The 25917-nt window shown below is 64.0% G+C and overlaps 1 protein-coding gene across 8 annotated transcripts in view; it reads right to left on the minus strand.

The window, feature by feature from the left end:
* Positions 1–4007: 4007 nt before the first annotated feature.
* The window catches only part of KDM4B (lysine demethylase 4B), a 135055-nt gene continuing 113145 nt past the window's right edge, over positions 4008–25917 (minus strand). For 7 of the 8 annotated variants that reach the window (XM_054505023.2, XM_045863263.2, XM_045863261.2 and 4 more), the window contains 12 exons: positions 20074–20525; positions 19701–19821; positions 17516–17694; positions 15086–15308; positions 13359–13435; positions 13063–13118; positions 12722–12830; positions 8699–8884; positions 8161–8325; positions 7733–7852; positions 7127–7219; positions 4008–6016 (listed from right to left, as the gene is read on the minus strand). In XM_054505023.2, the coding sequence (XP_054360998.1) occupies positions 5840–6016; positions 7127–7219; positions 7733–7852; positions 8161–8325; positions 8699–8884; positions 12722–12830; positions 13063–13118; positions 13359–13435; positions 15086–15308; positions 17516–17694; positions 19701–19821; positions 20074–20525 (1958 nt within the window). In that variant the 3' untranslated portion in view covers positions 4008–5839. The remainder of the gene's footprint in view (positions 6017–7126; positions 7220–7732; positions 7853–8160; positions 8326–8698; positions 8885–12721; positions 12831–13062; positions 13119–13358; positions 13436–15085; positions 15309–17515; positions 17695–19700; positions 19822–20073; positions 20526–25917) is intronic. The other variant, XM_045863260.2, reaches the window with a different exon arrangement.

Consider the following 25917-nt stretch of genomic DNA (forward strand, 5'->3'; position numbering starts at 1 on the left):
ACAGCATCCAGGCAAAACACTAGTTTCAAAACACCCTTTGTTGCACGTGTAGTTCATGTGGTTTCCATTTCGGGATTCCCAGCACACCTGGATTTTAATCAGCTACCGTGTGGGGTGCGTGACACAGGACTGTGTCGTCGGTCTGAGCTATTCTGAAGGGCATGCCCAGAGGTCGCCCGCTCACCTGCTACTCTCTCCCACGCCCCATTTCTTGGGACCCTTTCCCACCTGCCCCTGTAGGTGCCCGGCCTCCCAAGGCTCTCCAGAGCCCACCCACCAACACAGGACTCAAAGATCCACCTGCCAGGCCCTGGGTCCAGCATGGCGGCTCCTTACACACACGGGGCTCACACTCACGTGGGGGGACGGTCATGGGATGGTCGTGGGATCCCCCAGCAGGACCATTGGGTTTGTGGTGGAGGATAGAATGCTGGAGTGACTTGGCTGGGGGGCCCCCAAAAGATATGCCCCCGCCCTACTTCCCAGTGCCTCTGACCTTATTTGGAAAAAGTGTCTTTGCAGATGTAGTTTAGGGTCTTGAGATGGGGGGAGCATCCTGGTTAGCTGGGTGGGCCCTAAATCCCACGCCTGGTGCCCTTACATGAGAAAGGCTGACAGACACGGGAGACAGAGAGCAGGGAAGACACCGATACACAGGGAGACGGTCATGTGCCGATGCGGCCACAAGCCTAGGGACACTGGGGCCCCCGAAGCGGGGAGAGGCAGGAAGGGTCCTCCCTGGGAGCCTCTGGGGGGCGGAAGGGGGCCTCGCGACACCAGGATTTCAGACAACTGGCCCCCAGGACTTCGAGAGAATATGTGTTTGCTGTTCTAAGCCACTCAGTTCATGGTCCTTGGTGACCAGGACCCCAGGAAGCTGATCTGGGGACAAAAGAGCCGTGAGTGTCCAGGGGCCACTCGGAAGGTCCGAGTGCCACAGAAACGACTTCAAACACCCTATTTCCCACGCACATGTTGGGTTTTGTGTTTCTATAGGCATGGGGTGCTGGGGCTGGTGGGCTGAGCGGGAGAGACCCCTCCCACCTCTCCCCCGCGCAGGCTGCTGGGAGGGCGTCATCTGTCCCTGTCACTTGCCGAGTGGCCAGGATGGAAGCTACACGGAGGGGATGCCAGGCATCTGGGCACTCACTGTCCCTGGCCTCGCCCCCACTGCCCTGCGTAGCCCCTCGGGCTGCCCGTGGCAGCAAATAATTCTTATTTTCTCTGTTAACAGCAAAAGCACGAAGTAAATCTCACCCATAAATAATGCTCACCAGCGGGAGTGTCCCCCAGCACTCTGAGGCGTCCCCCCCGCAGCTTTCTGCGCCCGGCCTCTGGGGCCTTGGGGTCTCTGGGAGGCTGCTCTCCCTGGAGGCTGTGACTCTCTGTCCCCGAGGGGCCTCACCAGGGTGGCAGGCGGCCTGGGGGCATGGGGGAGGGCTGGCGACGAGGTTGGGGGGGGAGAGTGGCCACGCAGAGGTTCCAGCACCATCATAAAAGCCACGGACTGTGACAGCAGGGGTCACAGACCGCATAGGCCAATGGGGGCCCGTCCTTCTCTGCCAAAGGTGGTGACTTAGGGGGTGGGGGGCAGCCTGCAGAGCTTGGGCACGGGCCACGGTGGGGTGCAGAGGCTTAGAGGCCAGAGCCCCCCAGCAGGTGGATGACGGATGGGCGGAGGGGTCTTTGGTCCAAGTCTCTCTCTCCACCATGCTCCTGGAGGGAGTGGGGGGCTAGGACACAGGTGGCCTCATTGGGGGCCTTTGAGAGACGGGACGGGTCTGGGCTGGGCGGGCTGCCCCCACGGGGGAGCGATCTCGTAGTAGCCACGGAGGGGGCGTGGTGACTGCAGCCTCCCGTGCGCTCTAGGTCTGGGATGAGCACGTTTCAGTGAGGGACCAGATGCTGACTTCTGCTGTCTTTGCAGGCGGGCGGGTCTCTGCTACCGCGGCTCCGCTCTGCTCCCGTAGGGCAAAAGCCGCCCCAGAGGACAGCTAAGTGCATGGCTGTGCGCCACGAAAACTTCATTTACCCAACAGGTGGAAGGCCAGATTTGGTTGCCGAGCCTGGTCCTAGGGCAGTGCACTCACCACGCTGTGCACCTGTCCGGAGTCTCTCTGATGGGCCGTCCCTCGAGGGGTCAAATCCTTTAGACATCAGCTCCCAGCAGGGTCTCCCGGACATCCTGACAGTGTACCCTGCGTCTCGGCCTCTTCCGGTCCGTGGGGGCACGTGTCATAGCTGTTTTGTGGTTCCCCCGCCTTCCTGGACCCCAAACTCTGAGAAGCAGCAGCTCTTTCCCCGGTCCTCGGGCTTCTTTCCAGGGCCCGGCACAGGCCCCAACACCCGGGGCCCCCCGGACCCCCATGGGCTCTGCACGGCTGCACATCGGAGTGGGGGTGGCAGTGGGCCCTCTGTGGCCACGCCAGGCCACCTGGCTCAGCGGCCCCCCTCCCCGGGGCTGAGAACAGAGCGTGCCTGCCAGGCCCCTGGGAGCCTCCCCCGGGGACGATGCTGACCTGTCCAGTCAGGGCCACGGAGTTCCCTGTAACAGATGGGGAAACGGAGTCCTGGAGCTATTGAGAGGATGCTGGAGGCAGGGGCTCCCTGAAGAGGAGGATGTGAGAAGTGGAATGAGGGTTGTGGTGGCCAGAAGATTTTATCAAAGGAAATTGCTGCTTAGGGTACAACCACCTTGCAAGGACACCCACACTGGGGAGGGAAACCGAGGCCCAGAGATGGGCACCCCCCGTCTGGGGTCCCCAGGTCACTGGCTGCTCGCCCCCACTGTCCTGCACCAGCTCCTCAGGGCCCAGTCCCAGGTCCCCGCCTCGAATGTCCAGTAAATACATCACCCGCCCGCTGGTATCTCCTAAGGGGCCCCTGGACCACCCTCCCCGGTGCCCAGACTGGTGCATTCAGTCGTGGGTCTTCATGCAGGGTCTTCACTCGGGTCTAAGCTGGTCTCCCCCGCCCCTGGCTGCCCCATCCCAGTTTGTGGCAAAACCACCTTCCCAGGTGCTCAGCGCAGTCCCGCCTTCACGGCCCACCCACCCCCCCGCCGGCCTCCCCATAGCGGCCACCAGAGGGTGCCCATGAGCACCCCAGTCAGGTCTGCCCTTCCTGGCCCACAGCCCTTCAGGGCTCCCTCCTCCCTCAAGGGAAAAGCCCAAGTCCTCCCTGGGGTCCCTAAGGCCCTGCACGACACGTCCCCATCCCCTCCCTGTCCTCCCCTCCTCTCTCTCCCTCCCCCACTCTGCTCCAGCCACACAGGCCTCCTGGCTCTTCCTCCAACACGCCAGGCCTGGTCCTGCCCCAGGGCCTTTGCACGGACCATGCCTGCTGACACTCCATCATCTCCTTCAAGACTCCCTGTGTGAACACACCACCTTTCTCCCCGTTCTGCTCTTCCTACCTCACCTGACGAGCCATACTTACTGGCTGCCTCTCCCAGTCCTGTCGGCTCCACGAGGGCAGGAATCAGACCGGCCTCACTGGTGCCACACGCCCAGGACTTGCGGGATGAGTGGCACATTCATGAGGGGAAGGGGCCCCGTCTCATCCCAGGCCTGGGAGACCCCCGTGGTCTGGCATGTTCCTTGGCTCAGACGCACTGGAACCGGGTGGTCAGGAGGGCAGGGGGAGGGTTGCCACTGGCCCCAGACAAGCAAGGGGTCAAAGAGAGTTGTCTTTCAGAGGGGACCTGCTGCCCCCAGCCACCGCTGCCCCCAGCCTGCCTGTGAGTGGAGCCCGACTCAGCCTCCGGGGAGGGGTCTGCGGGGACACAAGCCGTGACAGCCGTGGGCTGGGGAAGAACTGCCTCCATTAGGAGGCCGGGAGCAGGAGCCGAGGGGCCAGGCCGCATTCCCACCCTGCCGCGCCCTGGGGAGGCCTCCCCTCGGCTCTGTCTGGAAGCAGGCAGCCTGCCCCCCACCCCCCTGCGGGGAGACCGCCCTCCCGCCTCCCGGCGCCCACCCAGAAATGAAGACACCGCCACGACAGCGAGCTGTAATTCGCAGTGCTCACGAGCCTTTAATTCATTATGAACCTAGAGGCAGGGGAAATTAGGCAAAAATACAGCGCATCCTTAATCTCGGGTGGGAGAAAAATCAGGGTGGGTGGGTTTTGTTTTTCGTTTTTGTACATAGACACGGATATACCTTTGTGGGGAGATGGGCTTTTCCCCTCTGTTGAGCCGCGGCCTGTCTGCACGTCAGTCACCCTCGACCCAGAAAGACCCCCCCGGGTCTGGCCCCCACCCCCCTGACCCAGAGGGCCAGCCCGCTTTTTGTTCTCTTTACAATATAAATAGCATTTTCAAACTACATATGAACACAGTGCCGCATCGGGCGGAGCTGCTGCATGCAGAGGGGAACCCCCACATCCCCGCTGGCTCCCCTCTGGGCCTCCCGCCCCCGCCCTGCTCCAGGGCACCTGCCCCCCGCCCCCCATCAAGCAAATGAAAGGTTCTCGGCTCATTTACATTCTTTCCGTTCTCCTTATAATAGTTCTTTCTGGCCTGGTAGCCATCAGAACGCTCTTTTTTTTAATTTTTTTTTACACAAGCAAAATTATGCTGTCGGGCCCAGGGCAGGACAGCGGGGGGCGGGGGTCCCAAGCCCCTCGCAGGCACGCTCTCATAAATCCGACCCCCTGCTCTCAGGAGGCGGGTCTGGTTCTCTCTTGCTGTCCCCCAGACATACAAATCCACGCTTTCCAAACGGGACACAGGGGTCCAAGGCGGGCGTCCTGCGCACGTGGGGCACCTGGGTGGCCAGAGCCCGGGGACACAGGCCTCGCCCACACAGGGAAACGGCCGGACTCGGGCCACCCGGGAGGCCTGCGTGGCCCCGCGTCGCCCCTCCCCAGACGGCCACAGGCAGCCAGCCACGCACCCGCTGGGAGGGCCACGGGAGGCCCGGGCGGTGCTGGGGACACTCCGTGGGCACCAAGCCCTTTTGCAAGCACTGGAGGCCGCAGCCGTGCAGTGGTTCTCACGAGGGGAAGAAGCAAAAGATGGAGCAAACCAGAAGAGAGAGTGTTTATTTTGTGAAGGCGTGCGCGGACCAGAGGGGGGCTCCGGGACCCCCAAAGGGCGCGGCCGGCCTCCTCCCGTCGGCGCAGAGAGCCACGGGGCTGGCGCTGGCCAAGGAGACGGTACCAGCCGCCCAGGCCTTCGCCAAGTCTGGGGGGAGGAGGGACAGGCCTCGACACACGTCCCTGACCCTGCCCGGCCTCCCAGGCACCTACCTCCCTGCCGCTCGCCGAGACCAGCGAGGTTTTAAAACGACAAACAAACAAACAAAAAACGAGATGCTTTTATCTCCCTCGGCGTATCTCGGTTCTGAGAAAAAGAACATTTTTGTTTTGTTTCATTGTTAAAGCCACAAATCTAGAAAACAGCTTTGGGGATTTTTTTTCCTGGTCTCTGTTTTCCTTTTTTTCTCGCGTGTGTTTTTTTTTAAACAATAGGTATTTATAGAAAGAGCCTCACAAAGGTGATGTATGTACAGAAGTCACAATCTCAAAGGCTGCTCAGGAGGCAGGCAATGCAGTAGCACCTTTTCGAGAAGAAGAGCTGACATGGTTTACGAATCTGAGTCGTGGGGGTGGCGCGAGTCCCCAGCCGGCCCCCCCAGAGCCCGCGTGGCCCTGCTCCCTGAGTCCGGGCCGCGGGCCGGCATCCTGCTCGCTCCTGTCGCCGCAGAGCGGGGCGGCCGCGCGTGGAGGTAGCCTCTCGGGGCCGGGGGAGGCGAGGACGGGATTCACAGCAAGCAAACGCCAGGGCCCGCCGCCGCCTGCCTTGCTGGGCCGAGGGGTCGCCGGGCGGCCGGCTGTCCTAGAAGGGGCCCCCGGGCCGGCACTGCGCCTGCAGGAGGCTCTCCATGAACGCTAGGTAGTCCGGGTTCCGCCCTGAGTCCTCGGGGGCGCGCGGGGTGCCCACCCGCGGGCGCTTGGCGGCCTTCACCTCCTCCCCCGAGAAGGTGTTCTCCTGAGGTGCCCCCGTGCTGAGCGACTGCAGAGACCAGACAGCACACAGGTTAGCGCGGCAGCGGGCGGCTGCGGACCCACGGGCTGCGTCCCCTCAGATCCATTTGTCCAAGCCCTACCCCCGAGGTGCCGGTATCAGAGGTGGGGGCCCCCGGGAATGGGGTCAGTGCCTTTTAATCACAAGGACCCCACGGAGCTCTCCCTCTCCCTCCAGCCACGAGGGGACCCCAGAAGGAGGTGTCCGTGAACCGGAAGCCGCGGTCCCCCGCCATCCACTCTGCCCACACCTTGACCTCAGAGGTGCAGCCTCCAGAACTGCGAGCAACGCCGCCTGTACCGTAAGCAGCCCCGACAGACTGACCGGGGGGCTCCGCTCGGGCACCCGGTGGGGGCACATGCCCACCCTGCTGGGGGCCAAAGGCCCTGCGCCACGGTCCCTCATCCAGTGACCTTCTGAGAGTGACACTGGTCGCCAGGGGTGGCTGCTCAGCGCTCCTGTCTCTGCGTGAACCCCCAGTCCTGCGTGTGAGCCTCCCAGCAGGCAGGGCCCGGGGACAGGGGGCGGCCCGAGCCTCGTCTGTCCGGCCCGATGGCGGCTAGGAGGAGCAGCCCAGCCTGGCTGCGTCGGGCAAGCCCCATCCTTCCCCGCGGGAGCCTCCAGCCTGAGGTCAGCGGGGCGACCCGCATTGCTCTCACTGGGAGCTCGTTCAGCGACCGCCACAGCCGCCTGCGCTTCAAAACCTTGCCTTTGGATTAAACACGGAAGAAAGAGAACCGCAGAAGGCCCGGGAAAAAAGGCCAGTCACCGTCCCTCCACCTTGGGACTCACTGTTCCCTCTGAAAAGGGACGAGCTTTGCCAAAGCGTTTCTGCTGGCGCCGCCAGCGTCGGAGATTGGACTGTGTGTTCAGGCGGCCGCCGTGGAGCACAGTGGCCGGGGCCGGGCTCCTGCGGGTCTGCCTCCTCCTGGCGGGGCTGTCACCAGCCCTGCAACCCGTCCTTCCCGCCACTGACCAGGTTCCCTCCCGGGGAGCAGGACGAAGGGGAGGCCGAGGCCTTTCGGATGGGCCGCTTCCCTGAGGACCACAAAGGGCTTCTGGTGGCAGCGCCCCCACCTGGCTCGGCCACACACTTACCAGCCGCGACCGGACCCTCTTGGGGAGCTCCTCGTCCAGAGTGAAGATGTCCCCACGCTTCACCATCAGCTGAGACCCGTCCTCAAACTCCACCTGCAAAGGGATGCAGTGCTCAGGGGTGGCCTCCCGCCGAGGGGCACCGCTGTGGGGCGTCCCCACTCAAGGAAGGGCAGCGAGAGGAAAAGGGGCGTAGGGGTGCGATATAGAGAAATATGGGTGCCGGCGAGCACGACAGAAAGCAGAACAGCTGAGGATGAGCAGCCGCCGACTTTGGCGGCTGGAATGTGGGTGATTTTCCTCCAAGACTTCAGGCTACTAAGTGATTTCTCTTCCACACTCGTGGGAAGAAACTCACAACCATCCAGATTAAATAAAATATCAGGGCACCGAACCGTACACTTAAAAATGCTCAGCACAGTAAATTTCACGTCACGTATGTTGCTTCCCACACACGCAAGTGGGAAGACAGGCCTATGAGAAAAACTGCGAACAACTGAGGCCCCTTCCAGCTGAAAGGCGTGACAAGCCCTGACCGTTTACGTGGGGCAGACGGGAGCTGCCCAGGGCCCCACGGCCCGTCCGCCCCCAGGGCAGGCGCCCGCTCACCTGGTACACGTGGCTCGTCACAGAGGAAATGAACCTGGCCTTGTACAGGCTGCCGTCCGCCCACCGCAGCTCCACAAACTCCCCCTCGGGCGGGGGTCCGAGCCGGACACAGTCCCGACTCTGCAGGGGAAGAAGACGGCGGGAGGTGAGAGCCCCGGCGCCTCCCCACGCCTCGGCCGGCCGCTCAGCCGTGCTCAGCCGTGCTCCGTGCTGGGCGCTGGCGGCGAGGAGGCCGGGCGCATGCCGGGCCCGCACTCTCAGGCGAGCGCGGGGGCACGGGGCGGGGGCGCCGGCTGCAGAATCGCCTAGCACCGGCTGCTCTCTGCTCTGTGTCGGCAGAACCGGGCGGCGCCTCCCCTGCAGGGGGCCTCGGCAGCCGCCCGCCCGCGCCCGCCCCCGCCCGCCCGCGCCCGCCCCGCGCCGCTCACGGTAATGCTCTCCGGGTACAGGTTGTCGCTGTAGGACCCGTCGTCGAAGTTCACTTCGTAGAAGGTCTGCGTGCTGGTGCCGATGATCCGGCACCGGTAGTAGAGGCCGTTGCGGTTCTTGGTGATGACCATCTGGCCCAAGGCCACGGCCCTCAGGAACTGCACCTGTGGGCGGCGGGCACAGGGCCGCGTGAGCGCGCAGGCGGCGGCGGCGGGCGGCGGCGGGCGGGGCGGGGCGGGGCGGCGGCGGGCGGGGCGGGGGCGGGCGGGGCGGGGCGGGGCGGGCGGCGGCGGGCGGGGCGGGGCGGGGCGGCGGCGGGGCGGGGCGGCGGCGGGCGGGGCGGGGCGGGGCGGGCGGCGGCGGCGGGCGGGGCGGGGCGGGGCGGCGGCGGGGCGGGGCGGCGGCGGGCGGGGCGGGGCGGGGCGGGCGGCGGGCGGGGCGGGGCGGGGCGGGGCGGGCGGCGGCGGGCGGGGCGGGGCGGGCGGCGGCGGGCGGGGCGGGGCGGGGCGGGGCGGGGCGGGCGGGCGGGGCACTCACGCTGTGGCCCCCTGACTTGTGCTTGAAGCAGGTGATAGACACAACGTAAGGCCAGTCGTCCGGCTCCATGAGGACCCCGGCGGCGTGGGCGCAGGTCACGTGGAACGACGTGGAGCAGTGCTCACAGGAGCACTGGATGCAGGCTCCCGACACCTTCTTCATCCGCTTCCGGCAGTACACGCACTTCTGGGGGGACACAGACGAAGCCGGGCTGGGAGGTCTCCCCGGAAAGGCCGTCGAGACCTGGGGCTGCAAGGCAGTGGCCCCCGCGGCTGGCGTGGGGGGAGGCACCGGGGGTCCCCCAAACCCAGCCAGCGGCCTCCCCCAGGAGCACTTCCGGATTCTTCTCCACACACCCTCTCGGCAGGGCTGCCTGGGACAGTCACTGAAGAGCCAGCCACGGGAACGTCCCCGAGCTGCGAGCCCACATGCGCTGACCCGGGGACAGACCCAGAGCCCACGACGCTCAGGGAGGGAACCAGACGCAGAAGGCCACACGGGGTGTGAGTCCACGTGTGTGACACGCACAGAACAGGCTCATCCGTGGACGGGAAGGGGGCTCGCAGAAATGGGGGCTGGGGAGAGGGGAAGGGATGGGGCTCCTTTTTGGGGAGATGGAATGTTCTGGAACTAGATCATGGTGATGGTTGCCCAACTCTGGGAATGTACTAAAAGCTACTAAAATTGGGAATTCTACCTTCATTTTGAATATAAGGCACCGTGGGGGGTTGCCTCCTCCACGAAGCTGCTCCCCACCGCCCCCCCACCCTGGTCCAGGCTGTGGGACAGCCCTACCCCGCCACGTGCTGTCACTCTGAGCATTTACTAAGCGGGCCTTTATCGCTCTGTAAACCACGTTCAAAAGCCAGATACGCAGCGCAGCCAAGGGCGCCACAGGAACGGCACCCAACGCCGATCGATGGCAATGAGATCTCATTATTAAACTGTCAATACCTAATCCCCACCAGCCTGCGGGGACAGGCGCGGACACCACAGGCGGGAGCGGCATTAACCCTCCAGTGCGCGCCGACGGGAAGGCGCAGGGAGGCAGGGAGCAGCCCCAGCGCAAGGAGCGGAGGTCCCGCCACCAAGCCAGTGGGGCGCCGAGCAGTCCCGCTGCACCAGCCACAGCCGGGCTAGAGCCGGGCCGACCCTACGGTGGAGACCCAGGGGACCCCGACGGCTACGCCTGACAGCACAAAACATTTCAGCCCGTGGGTGGCGACCCCTCATTCTGAGCTTCCCCATCAGTCAGAATGCGGGCCAGGCCCCCGCCGTGCCATCTGTCAGGAGCCCCTGGTGCTGGGCATCTGGGTCTCCCTTGGAGGCTGCAGAAGGGTGTGCAGGGGGGGGCAGCAGACATTAGTGGAGAGCAGCGGTCTGGGGGAGCCAGGGGCCACGGGTGGGGGTGACGCTGGCCGGGGAGGCTGCTCCCACCTGCAGACACCCACCCCCCACCACACATACACACACCAGGTCCCATGTCCTCAGCCTGCCCCTCACGCCCACCCATCAACCTGCTTTGGGAAATGCCTGCCCTCCCCCCTCGTACTGACTGAGGTGAGCCCCTCCACCTCGAAGCAGGGCCAACAAGAGGGCAGAACTGATTTCCAAGCGCCTGCCCCCAGCCAGCCGTGCCCCCCACAAACTGATCTTTCCCACTCAGGAGTCCCCACCAGACCTTGAAGTTCTTCCGGGGATCATCCCAGCCTGGTGACGGGGGGAGCATGGGCGCAATCTGGGCTCGGCCACGGCATGGACAGGGCCACCCCCGCTAGCCAGGACACCTGCAGCGCCCAGGGCCAGAGGTCAGGTAGTCATGGGGACAGACGGACGGATGACCAGGAGTGACCATCCCTGAGCCTGTGGCCAGCATGTGGCTCTGGAAGGTGGGCGGGCGGCTGGGCAAGCAGGAGTTAACTGCTGGCTTCCTTGTGAGGCTCCATTAGGAAGTACAAGTGAGCCTCGTGTATAAGGATTTTTAATTCATCGTTACAAGTGCTGGTAATGAAGAGGCTGCAAGCTGGAAATGTCAGATGATCCATAAAGCGCCTGGGAGGGAGGATCTATCACAGGCACCGTGCACCGCGCCATCACTCCACCTGAATAATGAAGCCTTTTACACCCGCGTTCCTGGAGGAGTCACCTGCAGGCCACCGGCCTCTTCCTAATCACCTGTCCGCACCGGGCAGGGCTGGTGCCGGCCGCCCCACACCCCCTGGCCGAGGCCCCCCGCCCCTCCCACACGGGCTCCTCCAGCTGGCCACTCAGCCCTGCCAGGGGGCCCCACACCTGTGGGCTCTGAGCACCGCGTCCCCACAGGACTCCCCGAAAGGCCCACTGGCCGAAGCCCTCTCTGCCTCCGGCCCGCCCACAGCCTGGAGGAACAGCACCCCTGGAATGCCCTGGCAGCCGGGAAACCAACAAGCTGGGAAAAGCAGCCAGATGCTGTCAGGTGCCACGAGAGAGCCTGGCAGAGTCCCCCATGCGTTTCCACGGCAAAGCAATGATGAGGTCACGGCAAGAGGGGCCTGAGAGCAGGAGCTGGTGCTCAGATGGCCCAGCCAGCGCCAGACGGCCGGGCCCAGTTACCATTGGCCACGCAGGAGGCCACGAGCGGCCCACCATACAGACGGGAAGGCCGAGGTACACGGAGGCCAAGGGAGCTGTCCAAAGTCACGTGGCCGGCCAGCGGCTTGCTCACCGTCACACTCTGCCCACTCGGCCTGCTGTCCCCAAGGCTCCCCCAGGGTGACCATTATTGGTGAGAGGAGGAGGCGGGAGCCCCTCGAGGCCACACTCCACCCGAGGCCTTGCAGAGGGAAGTGCCGTGTGCATCCAGAGGGGCAGCTACGGAATTCCTACAACTCAGCAGCAGCAATTTAAAAATTAGCAAAGGACCTAAGCAGCCAATTTAAAAATTAGCAAAGGACCTAAGCAGATATTTTTCTAAGAAGACATATAGATAGGTGGCCAAGAGGCACACGGAAAGATGCTCACTGTCCCTCATCGTCAGGGAAATACAAGCCAGAACCACAACGAGATACTGCCTCACGCCTGTCAGAATGGCTAAAATCAACCACACCAAAACCAGCAAATGTTGGCGAGGATGCGGAGAAAGGGGAACCCTTATGCACTGTTGGTGGGAATGCAAGCTGGAGCAGCCACTCTGCGAACAGGACGGAGGTGCCTCAGAAAGTCAGAGAAACCACCACCAGGGGCGCCTGGCTGGCTCAGTTGGTAGAACATGCAACTCTTGGTCTCAGGGTTGTGCATTCGAACCCTGAGTGGGGTATAGAGATTACTTAAAAAAAAAAAAGTTAAAAAATCTAGAACCACCATGCGATCCAGGAATTCCACCATAGGGTGCTGACCCAAGGAAATGAAAACAGCACCTCAGGGAGGCATGTGCCATCCCGTGTTCACGGCAGTACTGTCTACAGCGGCCAAGACATAGGAACAGCCACGTGTCCACCAGCGGAGGAACGGAGAGAGATGTGGCGTGTCCACACGGTGGACTACTACTCGGCCACAGAAAGAAGCAAATCCTGCCATTGGCAACCACACAGCCGGGCCCGGACGATGTTACGCACAGCGAGAGGGAAGGGCCCAGAAGGACACGTCCCGCGTGACCCCACTCAGAGTCAAACTCCAGGACGCAGAGAGCAGGAGGGTGGCTGCGGGGGCGGGGGGGCGCGGTTCAGGGCGTGTAACGCTCAGTCACGCACCACGAGCAAGCGCATGCTCTGCCGGCCGCATGAGGGGCTGCCGTGGCACCGGGAGGCTTGTCAGAGTGCGGGGCTCACGGTAATCAGACAAGCCCGGGGCAGAGCGAGGGCAGCCTCCCCCACGCGGGAACGCACGAGCTGCACGCTGCACTCTGCCTCTGCACAGAGACCCCGGAAGCCAGGGACCTGCCGCACCTCCGAAAAGAGATCGGTTTGGCCAAACTCCAATCAGAGGCATCTGGCGACCGGGCAGCCACCCTGCACCCCCCCGGGGGCATGATGCCGGGGCACCTACCAGCTTCCACCGCTGCTCGGGGATGGCGCTGATGTCCACGGGGTGGCGCTCCATCACGTTCAGGAAGCGCACTTCGGGGACGGCGATGGCACAGATCACATGGATCCACCTGGTGGGGGCGGCGGGGGCAGGCTGGGGTCAGGACTCACAGGTGCACCCCACCCTGGGCCCTGGGGTCATCTCGTAGCTGCTGTCCCCCCCCCCCCCGCCCCCGCCAGTGCCGCCAGCCAGTTGGGGCTTACAGGACCTTAAGGGATGTTCTGGGCCAGCGGCTCCTCCTGGTCCCCCCACATGCCTCAAGGCCTGAGGCCACACACCCAGGAGGAGCCCCCGCCACCCACCTCCGGTCGGTCGTCATCTGCAGGGCTCCTCCCCGGAGGTTGCAGAGACAGCACTCCTGCGGGAACCAGACAACCACAAGGTGAGGGGGTTTCTGCCCTGGGACCTGCTCCGGCCTCTGCCTGCAGCGCTTACATTTCAAACTAGCGGCCATGGAAGGGACTGGCCGGGGGTGGGTGGGGGGTGCATCGGGCTCCACCCCCTCGCTTCCGAGGTTGAAGAACCTGGGTCCCAGGCCCAGCTCCTCCCCAGGCCTCAAAGGCTTTCAGAGCACCACCCAGCTGCAGGGGTGAGTTACCGCAGTCCAGGCGTGGGCCGTGCACCGGGAACACGTCCAGCCCTCATTGACCAGCTCGGGGCGGATGCCGTAGCAACCTGCAAGACAGGGGAGGGGGCAGCTGAGACGAGGCGGCATCTGTTGCCAGGCCGCATGCAGAGCCGATGGGGCCTCCTGGAATTCGGCGGCAGCATTTAGGGCAATTGCTCTCCCCATTCTCTCTCCCTGAATCCAGGCCACTGCGCGCAGCGGGAACGGTCTGGAAACGGCTCGTTTGGAACGCAAGTAGGGGGAAGGAGAGCAGGGCCCCCTGCTGGGGCTGCTCAGCCCGGGCAGCCCTTGCTGTCTCCATTCTAGTCTCGTCTAGTCAAGGAGGCCCTGCCCAGGCTCTGCAGGCCAGGGAGGCTGGCAAGCCAGGAAAGCAATCCCGCAGTTGTGCACGACTCGAAGCGGGCCTCGTGGATGCTGCAGTTCAGACGGCACAGCTGAGCCGGCTGGGCCCTGTGTTCAGGCAGAATCACTACTTAGGAAACCAGAAATTGGAGGCTCTGGGTGATGAAGGTTTGCTTAGGACCTTGGTCCTGGTTTAGAAATGGGGAGAGGGCGTGGAGGAGGGGAGCAGAGGGTCAAGAGCCCGTGCCCTGGAGTTATCATCCAGCAGCACCCTCGGCCGGCTGGGGTACTGTCACCTGGCCAACGGGCTCTGCTGCCTGGAGTGGGCAGTGGCCAGCGCCAATGGGCCCCAGGGGGAACACAGGGAGACAGCAGGGCGGCAGAGAGGTGGTCTTCTGCTGTGTCCCCACAGAGGCCCTGAGGCACAGCAAAGCGTGCGAGAGCCGGAGCCCGGCCCCCTGCTCTGAGCCCTGGGGGGCACTTAGCCAAGCTCCAGGCCTAGTGGGGGCCTGACTCCTGGAGGAAGAATGGGCTCCACCTCTCTCTAGTGCCCGGTGTCAAGGACGATGCTGAGCCTCTGCCCCACCCCCACCCCCCGCCCCCTGGGCTCGTTCCCGCCTGTGTAGCCCGACTCAGTCCCCTCCAGAGGGTGGGCTCAGCCTGGGCCTGCACCGCCGTCCCCCGGGGGCCTGCCCGCCCAGGAGCACGCCTCACACCTGGGCCCAGCAAGGCAGAGCAAACGGGCTCCTAGCCAGGGGACAAGAAGAGCTCTGGGCAGGCCTCTGCAGGGGCTGGATAGAGACCTACGGCTGCCTCCCTCTGCTAGGCAGCCCATGGGGCTGAACAGCTCCAGAAAGCCTCCTTCCCGTCCTGGAGGCTCAAGCTCGCATCTGCTGCCCCTCATGCCTGAGAGAGGGGCAGACATCCACTTTCTTGTCTCAGGCTCAGTCGGGCCCTCAGGCTTTGGGAGAGGGTGGTCGCCTGTGGCAGAGAGAGATCGGATCCCCTGGACCGCTCTAGAATCTCAGCTTTACCCTGACTCCTGCCCCAAAGCGTGCAGTTTAAAAGTGTCACAGCGCATTCAAAGGAGGTGACGGGCACCTCGTTTCTTCCTGCTGCTGCCCAGAGGGGAGGACAGGCCTCAGTGGCACTGTCAGAATCGGCCAGGGGGAAGGCCACCCCGTGACACCAGGTCCTGTGACAGCCCCCAAACAGCAGCGCGGAGGGAAGGGGCTTGCTGGCTCCGCAGACCCAAGGGTGGCCACCCAGGGAGGGTGAAGCAGGGGGCCACCCGGGGGGGCCACGGAGCCCACAGCTGCCCACCCCCCGGCCGCCGGCGCGGACCCAGTACTCACTGGCATGCACCTGCAGACAGCACTTGGCACAGGCAATCAGCAGGCTGGTCCCGTCATCCCCAATGTAGGAATTGGCGGGGAGGGGCTCCGTGTTCTCACCACTGGAGGTGAAGCACATCTCGGGGATCAGCGGCCGTGTCTTCTGGCCACTTTTGGAAGGAGGAGCAGCCGAGGGACCCTCCCCGAGGGAGGCCTGGGGAGCCTCCTTCTCGGTCTGTAGGGACTGCAGGAGGAGGGGGCTGCCTTCAGTGGGGAGTCTGGGACACCTGACATGGCCAAAGCAGGCCAGGCACCATGGCTGTCCTTGACTCTGCCCTCTACCGCCCCAAATACCCCCTTGGCCTGCTCCTCACTCTCCCCTGCAGTTGCCCCATCCCACCCTCCCAGCCCTCAACCCCGACCCAAGAGCCCTCAAGAGATCCTCCTCAAACACAGCCAGACCCTGTCCCGTCCCCACTGAAAACCCTCCCACTTAGGGTCACATTGGCAGAGACACTGTCCTGCTACCCTCATGCCCCTCGATCGCTCTGCTCCAACCACACCAGCCTCCTCGCTCGGCCTCCAACACCCCAGGAGCCAGGCACCATCCCGCCCCGGGGCCTTTGCCTGTGCCATTCCCACTGCCGTTCCCACTGCCAGGAACATCCAGATGTCTGCTCATGCGTGCTCTGGAGCCCAGCCCGCCCACAAGACCAGGGGCCCCCAGCCCTTCACCCCTGGTCTGTGTGTTCTTGTGATCCTGACCATGACCTGACACTGTTTTATCTGTGAACCTACACAGAGTTTTCCCTACCTCTGACATATGTCCCATAAAGGCCGTACCCCAGTCCTTGCTGAGTCCCCCAGATCCCATCACGTGAACAGATCATGATGAAATCGTCCTGCCCATGGCACCCAGGTCCCACACCCTCCAGGCCTGTCTCGGGACACCCACAGAGGAGTGGTAGGAGGACTCTGCACTCCCCTGACCCGGGAGGGAAGAGCTCTGGCGGAGGCACCCTGCCCGCCACCTCGGGTTAAGGGACCGGCTGGTTCCCAAACAGGCAGAATGTCCAGGCGCGACGTTGACCACCCTCACGGGACAAGCGAGGCCTGGTCCCTGACTCCGAGGGCTCTGACAGCAGGAGCCCACCGGAGCTGTGGGCACAATGAAACTTAGCCACTGGGCTCAAGGAGATTCGCATCTCAGGCCGGCAGTCCCAGCACCCTGACTCCCAGCAGCACTAAAGAGGGCCACGCCTGGAGAAGCCATGTGTTCTGTCCTGTTTGTCTGCAAACATCTGCATGGAGACAGCGCTCCAGGCAGCGCGAAGCAGCAGTGCCCTTAACACGAGCATGCTGCCCTTGGCTCAGAGCACAATCCTCAGGGCGGCTCAGCTAAGTGGGCACTAGGCTAGGAGCCTGGAGATTGAGCCCTGTCCTCCAGGGACTCACAGTCCAGGGGCTGATAAACACAGACAGCAGGATAAGAGCAGAGGTGGGGGGGAGAGCCTGGGGGGCGGGTGGGGTGCCCGGGGACAGCAGGTCCAGGAAGGCTTCATGGAAGAGAAGGCAGCTCAGCAGACTCAAAGAATGAACAAAAATCTGTCTGGTAGGACAGGGGGCCCGGTAGGTGGGTGGTTGGGACCCTGGGGGTCAGCACGGAGCACGCTGTCACTGTGTGCGTGGTGGGGGGCAGATATCACGGCAGAGGAAGGCTTCGGGGGCAAACTGCGAGTCCGAGGCCCGTGGTGAGCCTGGTGGTTTCCAGCCAGGGAGCACATGACCGGCGTGGCCTCCTGAACATGTGCCCGGGCCTCAGTCAGGCACCGACAGGAAGGGCTCCTGCCAGGGCAGGTGAGGAAGAAAGAGCTAGAAGGCAGGTCAGGGTGACAGCATGAGGGGGAGGGGCGACAAGGTTAAGTGGGCAGGACCTGGTGGCTGACAGCATGAGACAGAGGCCGGGGAGAGGCCAGGTCCCCAACTTGGGAAACAGGGGACAGAGCGGGACCCAGCTCGGAACAAGTGCCTGGCTCGGCAGAGGCCACTTGGGGGCTCCTCACGGGGTCCGTCCCGCTAGGTGAGGCAGGGCGCTTGCCCTGGACCCAGTCCGCCCCTTGGCTCTCAGGTCCAGGATAAGTCCCTCTCTGGTAAAACTCAGATACCAGGCTCTCTCTGCTTCTCCCTACAGCCCTTCCAAGGGAGCCTTCGGCTTCATGTGACCCCAAATGCCCAGGGCTTCCCCTGCACCCATTGCCCTGCGGCTATCCGGTGCCCCCCCAGGGCTCCTGTCAGGCCAAGCTCGGCACTGACCCCACGGTGGCTCCTCCAGCAAACGGCTTCTTGGTCTCCACCCCCCTCCCCGGGGCTCCATCAGGCGGGGCGGACAGGTGCCCCCGCGCAGACCGATGCTGCCTCCTCCCCGCCCCCCGCGGCCAGCCCGGCGCTCACCTGGCTGTAAGGGTAGAAGAGGGTGCAGATGGCGCAGTAGGGCTCAGTCAGGGCGGCCGCCGCGTTGAACTTCCTCTCGGCCTGGAAACTGGCAGCCTTGTTCTTCCACTGCAGGGAGAGCAAAGACCTCAAGGCCTCGGGGTCACTCATGTCCTCCTCCCCGGAGAAAGGGAAGGCTTCTAGAGGAAAACAGGAGGGCGGGAGGGGACAGAGAGAAACCTAGGCATGGCTGGAGGCCCAGAGGAACCTTCCTTCCCACCCACCCCACCCCGGTGGGCCCGTTACTGCTGCGAGCATCCATGGTGACAGGTCCCCGAGCTCAACAGAGCCCAGGGAGGAAGACAGCTGGGAGTGGAGGGGCGGTGTCACTCCAACACACTCGGGGACTTAGTGTCACGACCAAGACAGAGGCCACAAACAGACGTGCCCCCACCTCGCCTGTCACCTGCTGCGGCTGGCCTCTGCTGGCCTCACGTACCGGCCAGCCACACCCCAGCCCCCCGAAGTCCCGCTGCTGTGTTTCCTGAGGACATGGGGCTGAGCTTCAGTGCCCCGCAGGAGGCTACCCCAAGAAGCGGGGTTCTCATTCCTGAGGCCGCAACCCTCACAGCCGCTGGGCCAGCAAGGCATGGTGGGAAGAGAAAGCAGACAGGAGCCTGGAGTCCTGGGCTTGGGACCTGGGACTCCCGAGAGGGAGGAGGAGGTCAGTGCAGACCCCCAGGGCTGGGCCTGACTCAAGGGCCAAGACTGCTCTGCCTGAGGAGGCCCCACGCAGGCCCAGGCCCCCTGCAGGTGACAAGAGCTGCGGGCCTGCCTTCTGTCACCAAAGATCCCAGGACACATGCTGGGCTCTGGGCTCCCGGTGGTCTCACAGCAAAGAGCTGCGGCTTCACCCAAGGGGCCCGCGGAGTGGGGGTGGGGGAGGCCTTGGAGGCCCCTTCTGGAAATGATGCAACAGCCTTTAGCTGCCTGCAGGGCTCCGGCTGTGTCTGGCCCTCCAGTGAGCTCCCCCTGCTCTTGGGGGCTCTGGCCTTGCGATCCCAGGCGCCCCCAGAACCCCTCCTCGCCCTAGCCCTCAAATCTAATTCAGAACGAAAGGAGATATCCAGATGCTTTGCAAACTCCACAGGCATCTTACGCGAAAGACCGATGCTGGCTTAGCAGGATTTCTGCAAGAGCCCGTGCTGCCGGCTCTCAGCGGCATCCCGGCCCCAGCTCCACATCGCGTTTGTTCCACCCTCCCCGCGGCCACCAAGGGCCACCAGGAGGAGCCCTGCCAAGCGGGCGGCCCGGCCACAGGTCAGGTCACGAGGCCCGGGTAGCAGCTGCAGCGCTGCTCCCGCATACGGGCACCGGGGTCGCAGAGCCAGGACACGTCCGCAGGGTAGTCCTCGGGCCCGCCCAGCCCTGCGAGCCTCTAGCTCTGAGTCCCTTCTCAAGCCCCGACGCGGGGGTGCGGCCGGCACACGGGGCATGGGCATGCCCTTCGGCTCACTCGCTCGCTGGCCCGCTCTGTAAATGCTCCGGAAGCCTACTCTGCACCAGGCATCCCAGCAGATCCCGAGCCCGCGAGAGGAGAAGGCACAGTCCTCGCCTGCCTGGGGGCAGCTAGGGATGCGGACGCACCGGGGCCACGGGAGCGGGGCGTGGGGGCAGCCAGCCCAGGCCTGGGGGCGGGGGCTTCCGGCAGGGACAGAAGAGGTTCTCGCAGAGCACAAGAGCCGCTGTGTGGTAGGTACCACAGGGACAAACAGCCCCCCGGGCGATAACCCAGCCTCGGCACTCCCGGCACCCGCCACGGGCCCGGCACCACATGGCACGCCTTCCAGGCACTGGCTCCGTGCACCTTCCCGGGAGGACGCCTCACAGGACTGGCAGCCCCCGTTTTCCAGATAGGGAAACTGAGGCACACAAAGGTAGATGGCACCCGTGGCCTTGGGCTGTGGTTTGAGCCCCCGTGACCTGCAGCCTGTCCCTCACAGGCCATGGTGTATGTTTTAGGCCCTGGGACCAGCTTTGGCAAAGCAAGCACCCCAAGGTGGGAAGTGGAGCGAATGAGGGTGGGGGCCACGCCTTGGGGTGGCTCTACGGGGCTGCTGGGGCCTGGCTGAGGGGAGCACTGCCGGCTGAGCAGGGGCCGCTGGGGCTGACGCTCCGCATGGGGGAGGGGGTCTGGGGGCCTCACCCTCGTCACTCGAGGCCTCCTGCTTGACCACGGTCAGCGGGGAGCGGGTGGGCGGCTTGCCCAGGGGGTGACGCCGGCTCTTCTTGATCTCCATCTTCAGTTTGGAGAACGTGGGTGGCGCCTGAAAGCGGGACGGGGAGTGTGTGCGGAGGGCATGGTTCGGAGGCACAGCAGAGCCTGGCCCCTCGGGGCAGAGCGGACGGCCTGTGTCTCCGGTCGTGGGTGCGAGGGCCCCTGGAAGGGGATGGCCGGGAGCTACTGGGTTTTTTCTGTGATGAGCCGCGGGGGCTGTTTCAGACGAGCAGGGCTGGGGTGGGAGCACGGGGCAGCGGGACCCCCAGGCCCCAGGGCCCTCCGCCGGCAGCTCCCTCACCTGTACCTCGCTGGCTCCGCTCTCCTCCTCGGGACCCGTCAGCTCCATGGGGGCCGCCTGTTCCTTCCAGGTGGGGCCCCTCTGGGCAAAGTGCTCAAAGGCCTGCTGGCAGGACACGCGGCCCTTGTCACACCCCGTGCCGGGCCGTGGCACCACGTACAGCATGGGGATGATGGGGCGCGGCTTCACCTCCGGCTCCTCGCCGGGTGCCTCGGGGGGCACGACGTTGAGAGGTGGCGGTGGGGGGTTCTCTTCAGCTGGCGCGGGGCCCGGGGCCAGTGCCGGGGGCTCCAGCGGGGGTGGCAGTCTGGGCGCCTCCTCGGCAGAGAACTGGGTGGGTGGGGGCGGCGGCAGCTGGGGCAAGAGGGGGTGGTGGGGATGCGGAGGACCATAGCCCTTCTTCTTCCTGTCGCTCTTGGCCTTGGCCGGCCGCAGCTTGCCCCTCCCGTCTTCTGTGGGCGAAGAGGAAAAACAGGTCAGAGCTGAGGCCAGCGGCCACGCGCGCTCCTGCGAGCCCCTGCGCCAAGGCAGGAAGTGACCTTCCCTCCGCAAAACACAGGCTTCCAGCAAGTTCAAACTGCTGGCGGCCCGAAACCAGTCATGCCCGAGCCTTGGGGTTGCCCCTGGTCCCCGTCCTCCTGGTTCTGCCAGGTGCTCCAAGGGCCTTCTGGAATTAGTAGTGAGAAAGCAGCTGGGAGGAGCGGCTTTGTGGTCCTGGGCTCCCGACTGGGGGGCGGGGGCCTCTCCAAGTGTCCTTCCTGGGGAGTGGGGCAGACGGAAGATGGTATCCAGGTTCTGTAAGTTACCACGGTTCAAGTGTGCAGCCTGTACCGTTTTTAAAAAGTGAAACCTCAACCAGCAAACCATGAGAAGTGGTCACTTGAGCAGAACACAAGAGTCAGACAGGCCTGGAGGACCACTGCGGAGGGCCGATGCTGGGGGACTCCTGACAGGTGACAGGGCAGGGAGGGAGGGAGGCGAGGCATGTCTGCAGTGGCAACTTAACTGGGGGCCGGGACATCAGATAAAAGTGAATGGGGGGGGCGCCTGGGTGGCTCAGTCGTTGAGCGTCTGCCTTCGGCTCAGGTCATGATCCCAGGGTCCTGGGATCGAGCCCCGCATCGGGCTCCCTGCTCAGCGGGAAGTCTGCTACTCCCTCTCCCTCTGCTGCTCCCCCTGCTTGTGCCCGCTCTCTGACAAATAAAAATCTTTAAAAAAAAAAAAAGTACTTGAGCGTGGGTGTCAATGTCGGGTTCCGAAAGATCATTTTCGAACCCGAATGACCCTTTGTTGGAAGATGCTGGGGGTCGGAGACTGCACGGGACAACTCTTAAATGGGTAGAGCTGTCCAGTGCTTTCATGACGTCCATCATCCCTGCCTGGCTTCTGCCTTCTAAATGGTAATGGGGCTCCCTAAGCCGGTGAACAACCCAAGTCCCCCCACAAATTTCCAAAACGGCATCCACCACAGTGCAGCATCACTGTTGAAGCAATGCATTCTGGTGGTTGTTTATCCAAAGAAGATGAAGAGTGACGAAGTAGAAAGACAAGGTCTGGAATTAAATGTTTATGGTTAAAATAAACATCTTGTCATGCCTGGGTGGCTCAGTCGGTTAAGCGTCTGCCTTCGGCTCAGGTCAGGATCCCAGGGTCCTGGGATCGAGCCCCGCATCGGGCTCCCTGCTCCGCGGGAGGCCTGCTTCTCCCTCTCCCACTCCCCCCGCTTGTGTTCCCTCTCTCGCTGTGTCTCTCTGTGTCAAATAAATAAATAAAATCTTTAATTAAAAAAAAAGTGAACAGGGGTATGTTTGGCAGAACCTCAGTCCCCGGAGATGCCCAGGTCCTAGCTCCAGACCTGTGAGCGCGGAGCCTGACACGGCAGCAGAGAACTGTAGACGGGGTTAAGGATCTCGGCACGATAGGTGACCCGATGGGCGCAGTGTGCTAACAGGGGTCCTTAGAAGCCAGGGGCCTTTCCCAGCTGCGGTCAGAGGGAGGTGCACTGTGGCACTGCTGGCTTTGACAATGGAGGAAGGGCCGCGAGCCACGGACGCGCTGCCCCAGAAACTGGAAAAGGCGGGAACACAGTCTCCCCTGGAGCTTCCGGTCGGGGCCAGCCCTGCCCACAGCTGGGAGACCCACGTGAGGCTGCAGACTCCCAGAGTCAGAGCGTAAGTGGGAGTCTGTGGTCACGGTCACAGCAACCCCAGGGAACTCCAGAGGTGGTGGCCTTCATGAGGCCCGCTGTGCTCAGGGCAAGGCATGCACAACCTCAGGGACCCCCGCCCTCAGGGACAACCAGCCTGGTGGCCTGCTGGGGCGCACAGCCCACAGCACAGTGAGCCCTGGAACCCTCGGGCCTGGTCTGCCGCACTGGAGAATGGGCATGCTAGCTCAGACCCTCGTCTACGTCCCAGCTTCCCAGGGGCAAGAAATCACAGAGGAGTGATGGCGGTGACCATCTGGTCTGCCCAGGGCCGAGGGCTTCCTGGTGAACCCGGGATGAGCTGGTCAGCCTGCCGAGGCTCCGGGCCAGGCCCCTGGCCCTCCCCGCCCCTCCCCACTGCTCCCCATCTGCAGCGCTGCAGCCCAGCCCAGGCCGTCCTGTCCTCCTGTCTTGGGCCACCACACATCCCGTGTTTCTCAAGAGGCTCCACCGGTCCTAAGTAGGAGGGGGTGCCCGCCCCAGCCTGGCTCATGCCCCAGGTCCTGAACATCGCAGGGGCCCGAGCCACTCTGCTTAGAGGGGCCCTGACTGCTCCCTAGGCCCCCCTCCTGCCTGCACCTTAGAAACAGTAATCTGGCTGAGACAAAACCATTTCTCCCCTATAAATGCGGGGCTTGGATGGCCCCCTGCAATGGAAGGTAGCCTGTGGAGGTGGGAGAGGTGTGTGCACGTGTGTGTGTGTGTGTGTGTGTGTGGTGGGGAATGTGGAGGTCGGGAAGAGACGTCGGAGGGAGAGGCGTGGGGGGGCTGGGGGAGAGACAGAGCAGGGAGAGACGTGGGGGAGCCGTCACATGGGGGGTGGAGACATGGTGGCTGAGGGGGGACGTGGAGGGGGGGACGTGGAGGGGAGAGTCGGGGCTGGAGGGTGAGATGGGGGCAGGGATGGCGCAGGGCCCCAGGACATCAGGCCCCACAGGCGAGTGGCAAGGCGGATGGGTGGTTCTACTAATTTACAGAAAGGGCAAAGAAGCTGTCCTATTTGTGTAAAAGGCACTTTCCAATAAACAGCTTTGTTCTCTAAGGAAACCCGATATTCCTTCCGCCCTGACAGGGCCGACCTCTCGACCTCTCGAATGGAAATCAAGCTAAGCTCTCCCCTGCCTGAGGACAGGGGGACCTACTTACTGTTTACGCTGGAGCAAGAGGCTCTGCTGTCAAAAAGCAACATGCCCGGCCTCTTCCCACGTCCTAGACTCTGGGAAACCATGGGAGGACACACCCAGCGGGCCGTTTTAGGGGACAAGTCAGCAGCAGAGAAGGACACCTGGGTGCTCGGGGCTCTGTCCTCACCGCGGGAACCACCACAGGCCCAGCGTAGGGGTCTCACCCTTGGGACCCTGTCAAGCCCCACCCCTGCCTGGGCCTGAGGAAACTTTGAAATGGCGCAGGCGACAGTCACACGGACAGGGCGGAGGGTCCCAGCCAGGGGTCTCCCCAGCAGGTGAGCCTCTCCCTCCCCCCGAGAATGGCAGGGACCACCCCCCACACTCAAGCTGAGGCTCCTCCAGCACTTTTTCTGAGGGGCGGGTAAGTCACAGCCAAGCCCCCACCCCCACCCCAGCCTTAAATGTGAAAGGCCTGCCTGGTTGGGGAGCACGCCTCTACGGCCCCGAAGTTCACCAACAGGAGCGCACCAGAGCGCCTGGCAGGTCCAGGCCCCTGAGCTCAGTGTCTGCAGGGAAGCTGCTCATGGAAGGAGGCCTGGGGAACCAGCAGGGTGGTGCCCCAAGTTGCTGCCCGCTTTAGGGAGCTCCCTCCACCCCCGCCTGGGAGAGCTGGTCCTGGTCCCCAGAGTCCAGGCCACTCCCACCGATGCCACACTCTTCCCCTGCAGAGCCTGAGGCAGGGCACGCCTGTGGCTGAGGCCTGGCTGGCCTGTGCTGGGGACGTGTGTCCCGTGTGACCGGACACACGTCCAAGCATAACGCACAGCCCCTCATACACTAAGGCCCGGCCTCCACCCCCTGCTGGGTGTAGCCGCCTGAACACCCATCACACACAGTCAGGCCACTCCTGACCCCCGCGGCTCCATCACTGTGCACTGCCCCTGAGCCCCGGGGCTAGGCCAAGCTCCTTGAGGGCCTGAGAGGTGACGGCCCAGGATCTAGAGCCAGTCTGGACCTCAGGGTGGGGTCCCTTGCCGCACACTCGACCTGGGAGGGACGACAGATGGCACAGTGGTAGAATCAGCGCTCCTGGGTCCCGGCGCTGCCCCCACTTTGAGAAGGGACCGCAGCCGTACCGAGCCACGGGGGGGCAGGGGGATGAGCTCCCGTGAGATGGCTGTGACCCTCCAGGAGGAGGGAGCCCCTGCTGACCCAGCAAACCAGGGCGGACACGGGCTGCCTTTCTCCCTTCGGCTCCGGACCCCCGAGGTCAGGGGTGGGCGTGGGAGGAGGCTGCTGGTCCAGGTGCCCCAGGGCAAGGGCTCTTCCCGGACAGCCTGGCCGCGAGAGCGGGGTGGGGGACCCCAGCAACCAGCCCTGGCCCCTCACAGCCCTGAGGAGGCTTCCTCCTGGGGACGGTCAGTCCCCGCCCCGTCCCATGCAGAGCCCCAGGCGCCTCCACGCCTGCCCACCACCTCCCCTAGCATGCTGTGCGGAAGTGACGGCGTTCACTGTTGTCGCTGTGCAAATCCAAAACAAAATGCCTACTGCTCGCGCACAACATGATCCTCAGCACTTAGAGCTTTTAGGGACATTAAGTGGGTGTTAAAGGAAGCCTAGAAAGCACTTTAAAATCTTCCACTCGTTCCCCGGACGTGAATTTGCCATCGCCCCTGACTGTGAGCACTTGTTTATTCAATGGCTTGAGGAAGGCTCACGGGACGCTTCTGCCCGTGGCATGGGGCTGTGGCCGCCACATCCGGCAGCCCAGAGGGACCGCTTCCTCTCTAAGGAGGCCACGCAGCCCCGATCCCCCTTCCTCCAGCTCTGGCGTGGAGCAGGGACGGCGTGTCTGGAATGGGGGAGTGTGCTGGCCCTGAGCAGACACCGCCCCGCCCTTCCTGGGATCCATGTGCCCCAAGAAGCTGATGGGGTCCCAGGGTGAGACTGGGGAAGAGGACAGGGCGGGGCTGCAGATGCTGGGAAGGAGGCATCTGCTGTGCACGGCCCCTTCTGGGCGGCCTGAGTTCGGTCTGCAGCTTGCGAGGGTTACTCTCGGGGGACACGGAGCCCCCCCGCTTCCACCTCAGACAAGGAAAACGGGAGAAGAGCCGGAGGCTCACCGGGAAAGGGGCCTCCGCAGGCCAGCTCTCGCTGGGAATCCCAAGACTCGGGGAGACCAAGCCCCCGGCGCCCCCAGGATGGGACTGGGCACAGATGGCCGAGAGCCGGTGACAGCCCACGCAGTGGGCGGTGGGCGTGGGTGGGAGGCGGTTGTCTTTAAAGAGTCAGCAGATCTGGGTAAAGATCCATTAAAATTAACAGAAGAGAGCCATCATTCCTTTGCTAAGCAGCTGGGTGAGCGGGGTCGGCGGGCGCTGGTGCATGACCACAAGTGTATCTGTCCTCCGGGCTGTCCCCCGGCCAGCCTCAGGCCAGTCTGCTCAGGAGGGAGCAGAGATGCCACTGGGCTGCGAGGTCTCCTTCCGACGCTCCCCAGGAGGGCCCCAC

Source organism: Mirounga angustirostris, unplaced genomic scaffold (assembly GCF_029215605.1).
Source record: "Mirounga angustirostris isolate CCGP_5_RB_7025 unplaced genomic scaffold, mMirAng1.0.hap1 SCAF_1, whole genome shotgun sequence".
In the NCBI taxonomy this organism is placed as follows: Eukaryota; Metazoa; Chordata; class Mammalia; order Carnivora; family Phocidae; genus Mirounga; species Mirounga angustirostris.